The sequence below is a fragment of the Solea solea genome, chromosome 13, assembly GCF_958295425.1.
Source record: "Solea solea chromosome 13, fSolSol10.1, whole genome shotgun sequence".
Classification (NCBI taxonomy): Eukaryota; Metazoa; Chordata; class Actinopteri; order Pleuronectiformes; family Soleidae; genus Solea; species Solea solea.
Window position 1 is genome coordinate 16,108,044 of NC_081146.1, and position 17,926 is coordinate 16,125,969.

The 17,926-nt window shown below is 41.2% G+C and overlaps 1 protein-coding gene across 4 annotated transcripts in view; it reads left to right on the forward strand.

Annotated features, from left to right (window-relative positions):
* The first annotated feature begins 2,204 nt into the window (after window positions 1-2,204).
* znf407 (zinc finger protein 407) overlaps window positions 2,205-17,926 on the forward strand; it is a 177,504-nt gene continuing 161,782 nt past the window's right edge. For 3 of the 4 annotated variants that reach the window (XM_058648234.1, XM_058648235.1, XM_058648232.1), the window contains exons 1-4: window positions 2,205-2,450; window positions 4,870-5,574; window positions 5,687-7,900; window positions 14,572-14,686. In XM_058648234.1, coding sequence (XP_058504217.1) covers window positions 4,935-5,574; window positions 5,687-7,900; window positions 14,572-14,686 — 2,969 coding nt within the window. In that variant the 5' untranslated portion in view covers window positions 2,205-2,450; window positions 4,870-4,934. Of the gene's footprint in view, window positions 2,451-2,723; window positions 3,063-4,869; window positions 5,575-5,686; window positions 7,901-14,571; window positions 14,687-17,926 lie in introns of those variants that run through there. The other variant, XM_058648236.1, reaches the window with a different exon arrangement.

The window sequence follows — 17,926 nt, forward strand, 5'->3', positions numbered from 1 at the left end:
TCATTACCTTGGTTGTGTGACATGATCTCTCTCTCCCTCTATATACAGTATATATATGTATACACACCACACATACACCTAATGTATCAGTTGTTTTTTTTTATTTTTAAAGACATAGCGGCTTAAAATAGAGATTGAATGAGAATGAGAATGAAGCAAGCTGTGTCCACCAAAGCCCCCCCCCCCCATATCTTAATAGACAACTAATGGAGAAAAATGAATGATGAATCCTAATGAAAAATGGGCTGGAGGGGGGAGTGTGTCTGTGTTTCCAACAATCCATGTCATATAATTTTGACTGTGATGAATTAAAGAAAATTATTGCGAAAGTAAACTGTGTATTCATTGTGGGAGGTATCATTTATCACCTCCTGACCTGTCAGACTAGTTAATCAATTAATGCCCATGCATTAATCCATCTTCAGTCTTTCCATAAAACTAACATTGGATGTCAAGTGGAGGTGGTGATTCATCACAGGCTGACCATGTGACAAAAATAATACACTGTTTCTGCATGGACCACATGCTGAACCAATTTTAAATTCATGTAATAATAATTAAATATACAATGCTTCATAAAGAAATTGCTGTGAAGGAAGCATGAAACAGAACATTCACATGTATTTAAAGATTCGCTCCATATCCACTGGGTTGAATTTAATTTTACTTTTCAAAAATTTGATTAGCTTACTTTTTTCTCTTTCATAGTCAAATAGAGTTTCTTAAACTTAAAAGAAAATGACAACACATTCACTTGGGATACTCAAAGTCTCTTGGGGTCTTGAGGGAACAATGGAGTATGAGATTGACTGGAGAATCAGAGCAGTGGGAGTGGTATTGTTGGAATGGAAAAGGGAGCTGAGCCAAAAGGCAAAGCTCTCCATCTACCGATCAATCTTCGTTCCTACCGTCACCTATAGTCATGACCGAAAGAACAAGATCTTGGGTACAAGAGGCCAAAATGGGTTTTCTCAGGAGGGTGGCTGGAGTCTCCCTTAGAGATAGGGTGAGAAGCTCAGTCATCCAGGAGTAGAGACATTACTCCTTTAGGTGGAAAGGAGCCAGTTGAGGTAGTTCGGGCATCTGGTAAGGATGCCACCAGGGCGCCTCCTAATGGCGGTGTTTCTGGCATGACCAACTGGGAGGAGGCCAAGGACTAGATGGAGAGATTGTCCCCACTGGCCTGGGAGCACCTGGGGATCCCCCATTCAGAGTTAGATGATGTGGCCAGGGAAAGGGAAGTCTGTGGCTCTCTGCTAGAGCTGCTACCCACGCAATCTCGGATTAGCGGTTGATGATGGATGGATGGATGGACTCACATCGACGATGTGGAGATGCAACTGTTCTGTCCTTGCGAATCATAAAACACTGCTGACCTCAGCTTCAACCTATAGCCATAATGCCAGTTCTCCTAGTTTAGAAGAAGTGGTGGAAGACCTTTTTCTCTGAACTTTATTTTTTGGTGAAACATCAGATAATTTATACATGTGAGAATTTTAGGGAAACTCACTATTTGACACAAGTGAGAGCACCTAGAGTAAAAAGGCCGCTCAGTTTCATAATGTCAGTATATTCCCCTATATCACAAGGCTAACAAACAAATCTATATTCAGATCACCATCAAACTCTAATAATTTCTTTTTGGGCCACAACCTTCATCTTCAGAAATTTCCATCCAACTCTGTACGTTACTTTTGGAAATATGTTGCTCACAAAGAGCCATGGCCAAAAGCATAACCTTCTTGGCAGAGGTCCTGTCTGTTGCATTCTGTGAGACATCAAAGGCCGAAGTGGTTGAAAACAAAGAAATGTCATCCTAAAATTAAATGTGGAGTGTACATTACAATATTTACCTATGAAATGTGGTAAAATGGCAAAAACAAAGTGGTATATAAAATTTAAATACTAAATTATTCATAACGAGTAAATACTCTTCATTACTTTCTGCCACCATTTTTCAGTAACAACAGAAAAATCCTTTCTTTTTAATTCAAATCAAGCAGTGGTAAAATATGTCTGAATGTATGCTCAAGAATACATCATCAAATCAATATGAGAGGATTCTTTGCCGTTTTTATTCACGCACAGTTCTAGCTGCCTGTTTTTGCCGTAAAACATGGCATTGAACGCATCACACCATATTTAAATTGGTTTTATGTTGAGTGACAATGACTACATCTTTATTTTCCCTTCACCCCTCCACTGGCGCTAATGCATTTTCCACAGCGCCGTTCAATACCACAATCTTTACTTAAATGTTGTCGCTTGATGTGTAGGTGTTTCGTTTTTCCCACGGAGCATGAATGCAACATCACCATCAGCTGATACAGGACAGCGAAGCCGTGGAGCGGAGGACAGCCCTCCTGCGTGACGCATGGTTCGCGCTACGGTACGCCATTTGTGTCTAGCAGGGAAAAGCGCGGATAGAGAAAATAGTCGTGAAAAAGGGGGTAAGTGCAGTCAATAACTGACGACATTGCTTCACTGTTGATTGCGTTGCTTCCACTGGATCATCAAAAGCTTCTGTATTTTGTTTTGGAACCCTATTTTGGCCATATGGAGTGCAATTTTAGAGGTCGATGTTAGCCTACTTTTTGGGCCTCTGTGCTGCCGTCGTTTTCCAAGCCCGTTCAGCGCGTTGCGGTCCGTCTCTGCCCTGTTATGATTGGCTCACACATATGAGCAAGCCATTTAATTGGACGGGCTCGACGTACATCAACGTGCATTGAAGAAAACAGGTTGCTAGTTAGCATGTTAGCTGCTATCCCGAGCCTTAGCGGCAAAAACATAAACACTCAGACGCCAACCTAGTTTGTGTCTTGCAGCATGAATCGATTGGACGTAATATTAGCATTACAAAGCATAGCGGCGCAATACCGTTTCTTGAGTACTACTGTGTGCTATCCCACGCAGTCTAAACTTGTCCGGCCACCTGAATGTTACTTTTATGCTAGTCTCTTGGTAGTTGGTATAAATACAGAATACTACATAAAAATGACATCCTATGTTTCCTAACCACTTTTACTTGACCTCGATGGAACACGTGAAGATATCAATGAAAGGTGTGAAGAAGAAATCATAAGACCATAGGAAAGACAATCGCGGAGTTTAGAGAAGTCGACTGTACTTGCACTACAGTATGTAATTATGCGACGGCGAACGTTAATGACGTCGCTCTGCTGTGACGAAACCACAACGTTCTGTAGAAATTTAGCCGCGTGTATGTTTCATTACAATATTCAAAACAAAAACAACTGACAGTGGAATTAAAATAAAGTGTAAAAAAGGACATATTCTTTTGCCACCAGTCTCAAAAGTGATGATTATTGCAACAGCCTTTTCTCATTCTTTAATCTGTAAAGACTGTCATTCATTATCTTTGTGGATGGCCATTACTTTATATATTACTGATGGTTTAACTGTGGGGTGGCTCAAAGAAGGGTGGTGCAATCTAGTGTATCCTCTGCTTAAGGAGACATGAAAGGAAGCAATGAGGATCCTATAGCAAGTAGTTTTAACATTTAATCTGTAGACAGGATATTTATAGATATCCATACTTCAGTTTTTACTAGTCAGAATTACGTCACCTTTGCCATTCATGTGCATAGGGTTTGTCATTATAGATATCTACAATTCTCCACAACTAAATTCTAGATATCTTCATATCTCCAGTTGCAGATATCTACAATGTAATAATTCAAGTTCAGCATATCTCTAATTATCCTCAGTTGAAGATATCTACATTGTCCTTTTTAAATATCTTGAATTAAGTTTCAGGTGAAATTGTCGATATCTTGAACTGAAACTGGAAATCGATATCTACAATTCGCAATTAAACTTGGCGATGAAACGTTAACAAGCCTTGCCATAGGCATTTAGCGTTAGCGTTGAGATCATTCAAACAATTCTTATTCTAGTTGTCACTGAGATTTTTAGTCAGGAACCTTCCGAAGAAAATTTGACTATTCCGATACCATATATCAAAGGTATCGTGATGGCAGACCCATAATTGCTAAAGTTATGTTCATACACTACTGGTACTCTTTCTGTTGTAGTTTAGGCAATATACCCTGTTATGAATCTGGAAACATATGTTTGACACAATTTTAATATCTGCTCTAGTTCACACAGAAAGCACTGTCCTTTTAGCTAAAATAATATCTGTATCACATCACTATAATTAGCAGTAGCAGTAGTGAATCAAATATAAACATATCAACGTAGTAGCAGTGTAGCACTTTGTAAACCAACAGCAGCAAAGATTGAAATTGAGCCCTGCACCGAACATTTTCCAAAATGATATATAATCCACTTTGTATTATATGTGTTGAAAATAAGCGTTGAATCATAATTGTAAAACCTCAGGTTTTTCCCCAGACAATAATCCTACCATCAAAATCTTTGCATTCCTTTTCCTATTGTCATGTAGCTTTTTGAATACTTTTGTCTGAACCTTTAAGGTCCTTTTTAAATTCTATTCTAATTCTAATAACAGTTTCAATGCATTTGTATTATGGCTATTCAGTTAAATGTGACAGTTTGTATTAGTGTATAATTCTGACAATGACTTGTGCTGCTGAATAATGTCTGCCATCATTTTAAAAATGTGTAGTATACCAGCATTGTATACACAGACTTAATTTAACTTATGTGACTTAAATAACCCTCATGCTGGTAACAATTTGTGTCTGCAAACAGTAGATGGCGACATTTACTTGTGTTTGGTCACATAGCACAGCTGAATGATTGATCACTTAATAGGAGCTTGTGGTTAACTTCACCTTTTGTGCCTAATACACTTAACTTGTTTACAGAATTAATTTAATTCACTGAATTGAATTTCAGACAAAGATTTTTTTTTTCTTATAGGAAGTTCAATCCGGCATTGATTACAGCAGTCAACTACACTGTTGGGCGTAATTACAGCAGAAGGTATGGATGAATCATTGACGTCAGAAAAGGAGCCTGAACGTGACACCAGTGGGAAGGTGAAGCCAGGTGATGAAGAAATGGAGGAAAGTACAAAACACTCAGACAGTACTGCCAAGTCCCATGAAGCAGATGAGATGTCTGAGAAACCTCAGACACACTCTGTAACTGAGGATGGGGGTAACCTCTGCACCATTTGTGGCTTTTTAGCCAAATGTCCACGCTCACTGAAGATTCACTATGGAAGAAAGCATGGGAAGAACAGTGATAAATGTTCAAAGTCAGCTGCAAAAAGTAAAACTATCTCGAATGTCAGTTCAGCTGGAACCCAACAGGAGGCAGACATGGAGACAGACACAGCTGCTGAGGTACAACAGGACCTGGAGTCTGATCTTATGGAACTGACTTCAGCAGCCAATGACAACGACAGTGGCATGAACAAAAATACTATATCTAAAAAGCACCATGTATTAGAAGAGAAGAAGACTTACCAAAAGACCCCTAACCAAAAGAGAAGACTAAGCAAACGAACACCAAAACCTAAGAAGATTTACTCCTGCAACTACTGTGGAGCGGAATTTAGGGACAAGGCCCCTCTAGATGTTCACATCCAGAGATACCACTCCAAAGACACACCATACACGTGTGAGTATTTTGAGTACTGTAGTTTTGTTTTTTTACTGTTTCAACTTATTCAAAGTTATGTTGTAATTTGTGGACCTAAACTGTTTTAAGATGTCTCTGAAATGTCTTTTAGATGAAGCTGATGAGGACATGGTTGATGAAGAGGACTCTGAAGACACCGAGGACTCTGTGAAGGCTATTCCAACACAAGTGGCAGCCAAGCGTGGGCAAAGCAGGTTTCAGCTGAAATGTACCCACTGTGACTTGCGGGTTAGTACCCCTGCACTGCTGGAAAGCCACGCTCGAGCCAAACACCTGGATGAGGAGTGGTTCCGCTGCAAATTGTGTAATTTTTTTTCCGCCACACCAGAATGGATGGAAACTCACCTGACCTCAGACAACCACATGCAGCGACAGACAGGGAAGAAAACTGCAGAGGTGCCTTTGTTTGAAGTCTATGTTGAGTGTGTAAGCAAAGACAGTGCAGGATGTCCTTTAAATGTAGATGATAGTGGAGAAGGAGGAAGTACCTTAAAAGGAGAAGACCAGGAAGCTGAAGTGGGAGTGGAGGATGTTAAAGATATGTTAGTGGGGGTAGAAGATTTGGAGCTTGAGCCCCCCAGAAAAAAAAGAGGAAGGCCAAAGCTAGGCTCCACAACCACTTGTACTTACTGTGGCCTAGTAGTGTCCAGTGCAACCAACCTCAATGTTCATGTTCGTCGTAAACACAGCAAGGAGTATGGCTACAGCTGCAATCTGTGCAACTACAGCTGTGTGACCAAAGGAGACATGGATCGTCACTGTATCACTAAGAAACATGTTAGACGTGCACAGGAGTGTACAAGCAAGAGCCCAGTCGACAGTAGCACAAGTGTGTCACCACAGGAACCCACAAGTGATCAAGCTCAGGAATCAAATGCTGCCTCACACACCTCCAACGAAGAGCAGGAATCTAACAACATAGCCTCCAAAGAGTCCAGAGGAGAAGATCCCATTCAGGCAGACACAAGCCAGAATATAAGTAAATGTGGCTCTGGTAATCTGTGTAGCCAGTGCGATTTTGTTGCTCAATCAGTCCCTGCGCTCCATCTACACATCAAGCGAAAGCACACAAATGACTTTGAGTATGTCTGTTTAGCTTGTAGCTACTATGCTGTAACAAGCAGGGAGATATATCGCCATATGAACACAGATAAGCACAAACAGAAAAGCAAGAGATATCTAGAGCCACTGGAGAGTGAGGGGCAAAGAGCTTTGGGGCTCCCATTGAAGCTGAAAGAGGTGAACTCTGACCCAGAATGTGTCCCTTCTAGCTCCACTGAAGAGTCTGGGTCTCGTTCTGAAGACAGTCAAGCTACTGAAAGTAATAATAAAGCTACACCCTCTGTCACCCCGGGACCTGTCGATGCTGAGGTTAGTGGTGCTGGCAGTGCAGAGCAGAAGAAAGCAGAGAGTACTCCATCTTCCACTGGTGCAGAGTCTGATCCCAACAACCAGGCTATTAGCCCTACTGCACCATCTGAACCCCAGCAAGCTCCCACAGAACCTAACTCGGAAACTGATGATTCTGCACAGCAAGAAAATAGGGAGGAAGTTATTAAAGCGACAGACAAAGAACATTTGAATGTGATTATTGTAGATGCAAAAAGTGACTGCTCTCAATCGGAGAATCAAATGTCCAAAGCTCTTCCTTTTGATGCCTGCATTGTATCCATGAAGGTCTTCGCTGAGCAGGAGGAGGTGCTGCAGGAAGGTTTGGCTCTGGAAGATGAGGCCCCAGTGATGTGTCTGACTGGCGGCTCACGAGTGCCCTATGGCCTCCTGTCTCCAAGTGTTCCACATGCCAAGAAGCTCAAGGAAAAGGAAACGAGGGAGGAATCCAAAGGAAGCAGCTCTCGCATACGGTGCGAGGACTGTGGCTTCATGGCAGACGGCACGAGTGGCCTCAATGTCCACATCTCAATGAAGCATCCGTCCAAGGAAAAGCATTTCCACTGCTTGGTTTGTGGCAAGTCATTCTACTCTGAGAGCAACCTGCACCAGCACCTGACCAGCGCCGCCCACCTGCGCAATGAGCAGAACAGCGTGGAGGAGCTGCCTGAAGGGGGAGCCACCTTCAAGTGTGTGAAATGCACAGAGCGCTTTGAATTTGAGCACGAACTGTTCGTTCACATCAAGGAGAAACACGAGGAGCTCCTCAGAGAGGTCAACAAGTATGTGCTAGAGGACACGGAGCTGATCAACAAAGAGCGTGAGGAGAACCAGGGCACTGTGTGTAAATACTGTGGCAAGGTGTGCAAGAGCAGCAACTCCCTGGCTTTCCTGGCACACATTCGTACTCACACTGGTATGTGTCCTGCTTCTACTTTCACACACTTTCTTACTTGTATCTTCTGGGTCTTACACGCACTAAGCTATGGCTATGTAATCAATTCACATTTAAAATTTTATAAAGATGCATTACAGGTTCCCACTTGTCTCCTAAAACACTGCATGAATGCAGGATGTCTAAATCCTTGAAATTGTTACTTGATAGCACATATTAGAGATGATTCGGTGAATAACATATTTGATCAGAATAAAAACAGCTTAAATGCAAATCAATAATTTACCAGCTGCCACATGAATAACTTATTCCTCCTTTCACTGATGCTTTTTGACTTGTTTATGTTATGAGGTATGTTGATGCCTGATGATCACTTGAAAACATCGATTTTCACGTAAAAGGAATCTCTGAATGTAGCTGCTTAGCTACTTGGCCTCTTATTTGAGGTACACCAGTAGCTAAACATTTCAGGCTAATGTTAAGGGCACTATCTGCTGCAGCCAGGTAATAGCTGTTTCAGTAGAGATGAAGGTAAAGACTGATTGAGCTTCAGACCTGCAGGAGAGACGCTAATGGACCCCAGATTGGGATTCCCTGAGCAACGCTTGGTCAGAGACATGCGCGACTCATAATTGATGTGTCCATTACCAAGACTCAGTTGTAATTATAGTCAATAAGTCTCTGTAAATGTGTTAAAGCTTAGGCTAAAAGCATTGGAAGTCCAAAGAGAGGTGGGCTAATAATTTAAAATAATCAATGCAGACGTATTCAAAGCCTTTAATTTCCCTTGTGTCTGTACGTCCATGCTTGTGTATGTGTGCGAGCGCTCGCATGCCTCCTGAATGTGTGTATATGTCAGCCTTCATGGATAGCTGATTATCCGCTATCCATTAAAATTTATCTTGTCATTTATAATGCAGAGCAGGGCTGCGTTGTTCGGGGCTTCGGCTGCGAAATGTCCGGCAGGTTAAGAACATAGGGCGCTCCATTACTTTTCCCTGACCATGTGTATTAATTGCTTTTAAAATCAACTTAATGCAGGAACAGGATGTGAGGCTGCCATCAATAAATGCCCTTCTCTGCCTTCTATGGTCCTCCCCTCTTTCAGACCAAACTTTAATGGGACTTTAATTGAAGTCTACGTTCTGTTCTTACCACATGTGTACATAAGTGCATCTTATGTATGTATGGGGTGTCGGTTTTAGAGGAGAGACTATAGAATTGTTTCCACTCTTGGACTCGATGGGAGCAGACAGTTTGAGGTTTGTCATGTAGTGTCGAATATTCCCTGCTCACTTGACATTTAAACGACTATACTGAACACTGGGCATTATGTTATTATGACTACAGTAGGGAGTAAAGAGTGTTGCCGTGAAATATTCTAATACTTTAGAATTGTGATTCTTCAGCAGAAAGGGAATGATAACTGATGGATTTGATGCCGCAATTTAACTTTAAGACAAGTTTAACATTCTTGTCCTTTTTTATGATGGTTATGCCAGTCACCTTGTGTGCCAAAGTCAGATTGCTTACTGCTCATATCAGGTTGTGTAAAGCTGTAAGAGATGAAGGTAAAAACCCTGATGATTAATGTTGGGCCCCCACTTTCCACTTATTAACGGCAAGCCTGTATGTATTCATGATTTTACCCTGTGTCATAATTCTTGAGTTTTGAGGTCACTTTCTTAGTGTTACTTAAGAAAATGAAAGCTGTGACACTGAGGTCTCAACAGATGGCTTCAAGTCAAGGGCACGCACTCAGGTTTTGAATGAATGAATGAATAGTTTGTTCTTTACGTTTGCTATTTATTATTTTTTCATTTGAGTTATGTTCTTGTTTATAAGATTACATCCCCACTTTCATTTATGTTGCTTTTATTTGTGGAAAGCACCCATTTCTCTTCATTTTGACAACATGTGCCAGTTGTTATTATTGCTAAGTTCCCTCATTACAGTGAATTATTCACCTTTTATATGGTGGTCGTTTATTCTTAGAGTTTGTTTGTGGGACTGAGAAGTTGCACGGTGGGGGTCTGCCAGTTTCTGGGCTGGGAGCATGTCCAGATCCTTTTAATTAAGACCTAGTTTTTATTCACTTGATTAATCAGTGAAATAGGAGACGGTGGTGGGAGGCTGCACACAGATTTGTCAATTTGTCCCTTAAAGGAAACACGCATGCTTGCATTTTGCCAATGAGGGTACAGCTGGAATTTGCATTTTGAGGTAAATTGGTCACTTTTTCACTGGAGTGAGCTGTCTGACCTCAGACTGAGCCTTAACATAATGGATCTACTTGCCTTACATGCATGCACATTTACACAGGATGTGATGTGTTTGTGTAAATAACTAAAAGGTAAAATGGCAAGTGTTCCACAGGCCTTTTAGCTTTTTCAGGGTCTTTTAAAAGTTTACCCTGTCTCAGCTTTGAATAATGCATGTAAATGATCACAGTTTAACCTATATGACCTTTTGATAAAGAAGTTATTCTAATGGCATTACAGCTTTTTTTTTTTTCCTTGAAAGTTTATCTTTTACAGCATAGAAACATATAAAAGCACTTTTAAAGCATCATGGGGCATTAAAATCCCTGAAAGCATTGGCTTCCCTTAGAGACACTGTGATGAGCGAGGACCTTCCGTCAACCCTGAAGTGGATGGCGCCACTAATCTACATACTGTATTATACATTTGCTTCATTCTTCTATTATGCCCAGGTCTATTTCACAAATGGATCCTGACCAACATGGGCGAAAAGAGTACATTTAAAATGTAAATATAATGCCAAAGAGGTTTTTGTAACGATGAAGGATGAGATGTCAAATTGTCAGCATGAGTTCTATGCTAACATCACCATTGCTTTTCATCAATCTGTTCAGTGCATACAACTTTGAAGGCTAAATGATGTATGTTGAAGGATCAAAGGGCAAAAAAAACAGTCAAATTAGAAATAGAAACTGGCCTGGTAAAGTATTAACAGCCCTAGATTTCCCTGCCATTGCCTCCTGCTGTAGCAGTCACAATAAAGGCAGGAAGTAGAGGTACTGGTCAAGCAGAGTGCAGAGCGAAGTGCCCGGACCTCAGAAGTCTTTGGATGAGCTGGCACTTGACCACAGAAAGTAGGGCTGCAGCACACACACTTTCTCTCAGGGGAGCTGAAGTGGGAGCTGGCTAAACTTTGTAAGGAATTCTTTTCATCAGACTTGCCCGAGGATAGCAAAGAGGTTAAAAGGCAGGGTCAACTGTGGAGGTCAGAGCTGTGAATGTGGGTTTTAACACCATCAGAAGAGCAGTGTTCCCTGTCGCACCTTTTGGTCTCTCCTACCACCCCAAAGGCACCGGTCACTGTTCCTCCAGTTGTGCCGAGACTCAATAATTTCCTCACTTGCCATCGTCTCCTGATGGTGCATTCACTAATAATTCAACAGATTTGCAAACACCGTAAACTCCCGATATTTCACCAGACATTGTTCTTCGGATCGTAGATGGAGAGACAGAATACACATGTTTTAGAGCACAGATTTGGCGCCTGTGTCCTGATGATTACGCAGCAAAGGCATTAACGTTTGTGCCACTTTGCCACCTGACTGTTCCTGGCATAGAAATTGAAATAAAATGGGATTGACAGTGAACCAGTTCTTCATAGGAATGTTAATCTCCGGTTGAATGGAGCTTGAGATGAAAAAAGACGGTCCTGGGACACGACTTCCTGGGTCATCTCATAGGTTTTTGTGCTTATAAAAATGTGTTCATCTCAGCATGAATTGCGGATTATGGAAGGATTGTAACATGCAGTAATTCATTTTGGTCGTGCCCAACACCTTTTAAAATGTCCCTTTATATATAGATATGTTGTATCTTTATACATGTATTTTTTATTTATATGACTCTTCTTTCTTTCTTTTTCCCATTTTTTATTTTACTGCTGATGACTGCTCATACTTAATTTTTCCTTAGTTGTGGAAATGTTAATAGCTGGATTTTATACTGTACCTGATGGCAGTGTTAATCTTAATCTTAGTTTTAATTTAGTTTCCCATTGTTTTAAGCCACAGTGCATTATACATACATAGTAACAGCAGTACCTAAAGCTGTTCAAATTTTTCTAGCCTGTTTCTGCCAATGTTCCTCATATAGATGAATATATTCATCATTGAATGATGTCTTATTTGGCCGTGGAAGGAATTTTTGGAATTCCTGGTTTGGAAAAAGAAAAAAACCCTGTTGATGTCTTTGGTTTTATCTCGACTTAGACAGTAGGAGTTTATCAGGTCCCATTACATTAAACCAAAAACCCCTTGTTTTTAGATTCAGAAAAGATCAGAAGAAACATACGAGGGACAAATGCTGAGAATCTTTCAGATCTTGCTGGTTTCAGTTTGAGCCGTTGTGAATTTCCCAGTTTTGTCACTGGATTATCTCTTTATTGCAGCTGCCGAGTTTTAACGCCGTGTTTACATTACCTGACGTTTGCCTCTGGCCATTTGCTCCCAGCACTCAGTCACCACATGTTTATCACAGGTTGTACAGATGAACCCCCCCTCCCACCCAAAAATTAAAATAAAAATCATGTTTAATATTTATGTGACTTGTGGCACTGCGTTAACCACATTAAGACAATAATGGCAAACACTGTGACACATAGAAATACATTAGATTAGATATTTGTGAGCCTGCTCATAAAATGCTTGATGCACAACCTGTGCAGTAGAGCTGCAAATATGGATACAAATATTTTTTAAATAAAATTGTCATGTACTATGGTGTTATTACGTTCCTCTGAACCCAAAGGTGAAAGTCGAGGCATTGACCGAGTGTATGGCATGTACAAGGCTTAACTTCCACACGGTTTCTGCGTGTGTGTGTGTGTGTGCGTGCTTGAAACATCGCATGAGGTTCTTCTCTCCTCTGAGGAAATGAATTAGTCATTCCCCCGTCTCATCTGGGATGTGAGGGAACCATCGCCCTTATGCGGATGGCAATATTAATTTAACATGACACTGCATTGATGGTCAATTTCAGTTTCACGGAGGCTGTTTAAGTGGAGTGGTGGAGTATTAATGTGATAAGATGTGAGAACTGAGGGACATTGCATCGCTCTCCTCTCTGCCATGTCTCATACTCAGCCAGCCATCTGGACAAATCAGCCTTCCACACCTCTCTCGCTCTCTCTTTCTTTCTCTTTCTCTCACCTTAAATTTAGGATGTATGTAAGTGAGAGGGAGAATTATTGTCTCTCCTTCTGTTTGTGCAGAGGCGATTATGTCTTGTCAATTGAATGTGTTTCTGTATGTACACACATAGGTGTAAGGTTGGTGTTCTGAATTAGGATGTAGGTATGTGCAGGTATGATAGGGGAAGTAGTGTGAACATGTGTGTCTTTTTGTTTGATATGGGTGTTGATGATTTTGTTGTGTGATTCCTTTAAAAAAAAAAAAAAAAAAAAAAGTGTGTGAAGGTGTTCACACATTTTGGTGTGAAGTATGCAGTTTTTATTTTCTCCTCTGCTCATATATATGTGTGTGTGTGTAGTATGTCATGGGGACGCAGGTTGGCTTTGCTGTTGCACGTGTGGACGCACCCACCCGACCCCCGTGTTTATGGGCCTTGTTAACACCGACTTGGCTTTCAATCTTCGTTACCAGCTTTAAAATTCCATGTGTCATACCTCCAGCTCACAGCAAGTGAACCATGTATGAACGAATTACTAATCTACACAAAGTGCTTAATCAAATCAGCAGCTGTCCCTGGAATGAATATTGTAGAATTTCTGGGGATATTCACCAGGAGAGGGTGGGTGAGGGTTCACTTAAAGATGTGTGTGTGTGGATATCATAGCGGACTGCCACTTTGATTGGAATGTCACACTGTGTGTTGTTAGACCACAACTGGATCAGACTGAAAAAACTAGGTATATTCAAGGAGGAATTGGGATTTTTTTTTTCCTGAATGCTTTATTTTGCTGAAATGCGCAAAAGCATTTAAAATATTTATAATATTTATTTAGTTGTACAGTTTGTAATTATACTGTATGTAACTCTTTCTTCCCTCCTGCATTAGTCTTGAAGTCCCAGCTCCCTCTTTTAACTTCTTGTATCACACAGACAGACAGCGCAGGCTTCAGCCCTTGCAGCTCTGCTCTTAAATGAGGGATGGCAGGCAGAAGCTTTGCCACTCTCTCAAATGCTACCCCGCCCTCTGGACTTATTAATGACAATAATTAGGGAGAATCCTCCCTGTGAAGGCTGCCAGAGTGATTAGTGCTTTAATGATGGAATGGGAGGAAGTGAGTGCACACGGAATTGATTTACGTATTCACCCTGACCTTTGGAATCCAATTTACGCATTCTACAGGCAAAGGAAGAGTTGTGAAGAGACAAAGAAGAGTGACAAGGATAGATAGAGAGTGAAAGGAGAGATGCATGACACTCGGAGTGTGACTGTAGTTTTTATGGGGACTGGGGTAAGGGCATCTGTTTTTATAAGCATGAAGACATTTTGTGGCTGTGAAGTCGGTTGGAAGTCAACACGGAACTAATAAGTTCGACCTGTCTGGCATCGAAAAATGAGCTGTAATGTAAAATCAAATTTATGCCCAGCTGTTATGCAGTCATGTTTTATTAAAATCTGCTACTTCTTTCTTTCATACACAACGTTATTGCAACATATGAACCCAGGAACGCTTTGTTTTTGCAGGATCCAAGCCCTTCAAGTGCAAGATCTGCGACTTCGCAACCGCTCAGCTGGGAGATGCCAGGAACCACGTGAAGAGACATCTTGGCATGAGAGAGTACAAATGTGACATCTGTGGGTGAGTAACAGTGACAAAGCGCATTTAAAATAAATGAAAAGTACCACTGTGTTCTTCAAGGTATTACACAGTACACTCACAGGCACCGTGCACGGGTTCTGACAAGGCAGCGTTGTCCCGATTCAGACACGGCCAGTGAGCACCTGACTGAAATTACCTTCACGCCATGCGACTGTCATTGTCTCCTACCGAAACATGTGGTTTGTGTTGCCTTTGTTTGTAAATAAGTGTCAGTCAACATTTTGACCATTTTTAGTCCATCTGGGTGAATGTAGTGCTAACACAAACCCGCCATTATCGCTCATGTGTTTTATTCTTCTAATATTCTTGTTCTCATTGGGAGAAATACATTCACACTTAGATAAAAAACATTGCCTACTGCTTCTGTAAGCATTTTACATTTATTTTGGGGAGAGGTTAAATCAACATGCACCATTTTTGCATTAAATTAAAGTCAGACACCAGCAATCGGGCAGTGAGTTCCTCCCATCAGGTGTGTAAGAATGTTTTGTGTACGTAATTATTTGCTAATTATCCCCTGTAAAGTCAGCTTAAAATCCCACTTGTTTCAAGCTTATTTATAATATAACTATTTTAACCCTGTCTGACTGCAACTTGGTAAGTAGGATGGGTTATCTAGTTTTGAATGTAGTAGTAATTAAACCTTCTCCCACACAACCTAAGCGATCTTTGGAGGACACTGGTTGCCTTTTGGCAAGAAAAGGGAAAAAAAGACAGTTTAAGTAAAAGTAATTCAATGTTTGTAGTAATAGGTCTCACCTTAATGTGTGAATAAACTGTCTCCAACCTTTGAATGCTCCCAGACCCTTTTAAAAAAAAAAGCCTTTACTCACAAATGAAATGGTAAAAGAGTTTATTTTACCTTCTTCATGGTTTCAGCTGTACAAATAATTTTAATTGAAAGTTTATGTTGGTAACCACAAGCACATAAATACCCAGTAGTGCAAGACTACAATTATCCAACTACCTTGTACCCCCTACATGACGACCATATGTTGTGTTCAGCTCGCCTCGTTCCCGTGGTAGACCTCCTCACTGCCTTGCCGTGTTCAAATGGACGTGTTAAGATGTTTAACATGCAGTCGGGGAATAGAGCAAATTGTGGGATTTCCAGCTTTGTGCCACCGAGCTTTTGCTGCTACCCACTCACTACGATGAAGACATATGTAGAGTTATTAGTTTCTCCCTCTGTGTAATTCCGCGTAAACCGTTCCATTTAGTTCAGTCGCGGGCTTATTTTGTTCTCCTAATGCCGAGCAGACCGAATGTGTTTATTTGTTCCCGCTGATGTTCGCAAACATATTACAGCAGGAGCAAACAAGCTTTGGTTTAAACACAGCTTCTCCTTTAATGAGAGGAAGGGCTCATGTTTCACAAGCCCTCCAGCTGAAACCCTCTTCTCCCAAGTGCTGCAAATGTGTTGGGCTTTGACCAAGCATCTAGCTTTACATACACACACACACACACACACACACACTGAACACTTCTCCAATATGCCTTTAAATGGGACTACTAAATACAGCCCCTGGTTTCACAAATCATGTGGATGGAGGAGCTGTGTGCTGCCAGTGCCAGGCACTGGTGACAAATCGGCCCTGTGTGTGCTGTTTCAGTACTGACTGATCACCAGGCCATCCCTCCTCCTGACTAAAGAGCAGCAAACACAAAGAAAACCCCCAGAAACACCCTCATTAAGGCCAGAGCCATACATACCCATAACCTGCTTCCCCATTCAAACTTTTCACTTTTGACGATATGTCCTTATTCTGAATCTAAAGCACGTTTCTAATGGATGGCCACGTTTCAGGTGTAATGTGTAATGTGTAATGTGATTGCCTGTTTTGTTTTGGGTGACCTAGAAAAGTTAGATTATGCTGCGATTAAGTTCCGCTTTCCCCTGTGGATACTAATGACGGGGCAACACTTAGCTTAACCAAAAGAAGAAGAAAAAAACAGATTTGGGGGATTTTTATGTGTAATTACAATGAATCATTTCAATTAGCACCAGGCTTTGTTCAAGTTGTTTTTTTTTTTTACAATAAGTCATTTCAGCTTCATTCATTTATTTCATACTTTTTGACTCTTAGGCCTCCATTGGTTTTGTGGATTTTGTGGGAGTAGTTTATCACCTTTTTGTTTAGAACATGGGCTTTTCATACTGTGTTTGGGTTTTATCTTTCCTAAAAAAACAAACCAAACCCTCACTGTCATTGATCGGTGTGTTTTCCTTGTTAAACCTTCAGAGTTGAAGATTCTCTCTCTGTGCAGAGACTGCGAGGGGATGTATGTGCTACACCGTAGCTGTCCACCTCACTTAAGCTTCAATCTGCTGCTGGTCTCGTCTCAGGAGTGGGTGGGCGGGGGGAGAGTTGTTGATAGTTAAAGATCATATTGTTGTGGCATTTAATTAACAAATGCAAATGCGAGGCCAGGACAGATTGGAACCCTTGACCAAGCTGCCCGTCAAACCTGAGTGCGCTGGTCAGTGGTAACACTTTATAGGCTTTCTGTCTCGGCCACACCATTTCCACTGCCTTCCTCCAAATGTCTGTTTGTCTGTGATTCTACGTATCTATCTCCCTATCTTTGTCTTAAGATCGGCCTTAATTTGACTATAAAGAACTCTTAAAATGCAAAAGCAGCAGAAAAAAAAACCACAAATTGGCTGTTAGCATGCAAGATAAGATTTCTCACATTTAATTGGTTTAAACAAAATCCTCCAGTATATGGGACAGCAGATTCTTGCGTTTCCTCCTGGCGTGTTTTGTCCACAGTGGGGCTTGGCCACTTAATGAGCCTCCACCTCCTCTCCTCCATCATCTACCAGAAGAGCCTGGATTCAGCATTTCCACCTTCCCGCTTTCTCGTCCTCCCCAAAGATGCAACGGACATCCAGTGCTGTTGTAGGTATTAAATTATGCATAAACCGTCTAAATGCTTTGAAGCATTGGTTTAATATCTCAGCCCTGGGCCTTAGAGGTATTAACACTATAATGGACATAGATAGTCCTCTTGTGGACTGCCATTTAATGATTATGGGTCATAAGCTGCTTGTTGCCTAGTGTCACTTCAGGAATTTGAACAAAACTTAAAAAAAAAAAAAACATTGCTTTCTCACAACAGAAAGTTTGCAATGTACTAAAGTTTGTCTTGGGTTGCGGAGGAGGCAGCATTGTGTTTTTCCCTCCCTCCCTCCCTCCCTCCGCTCAGTTTTCTTGA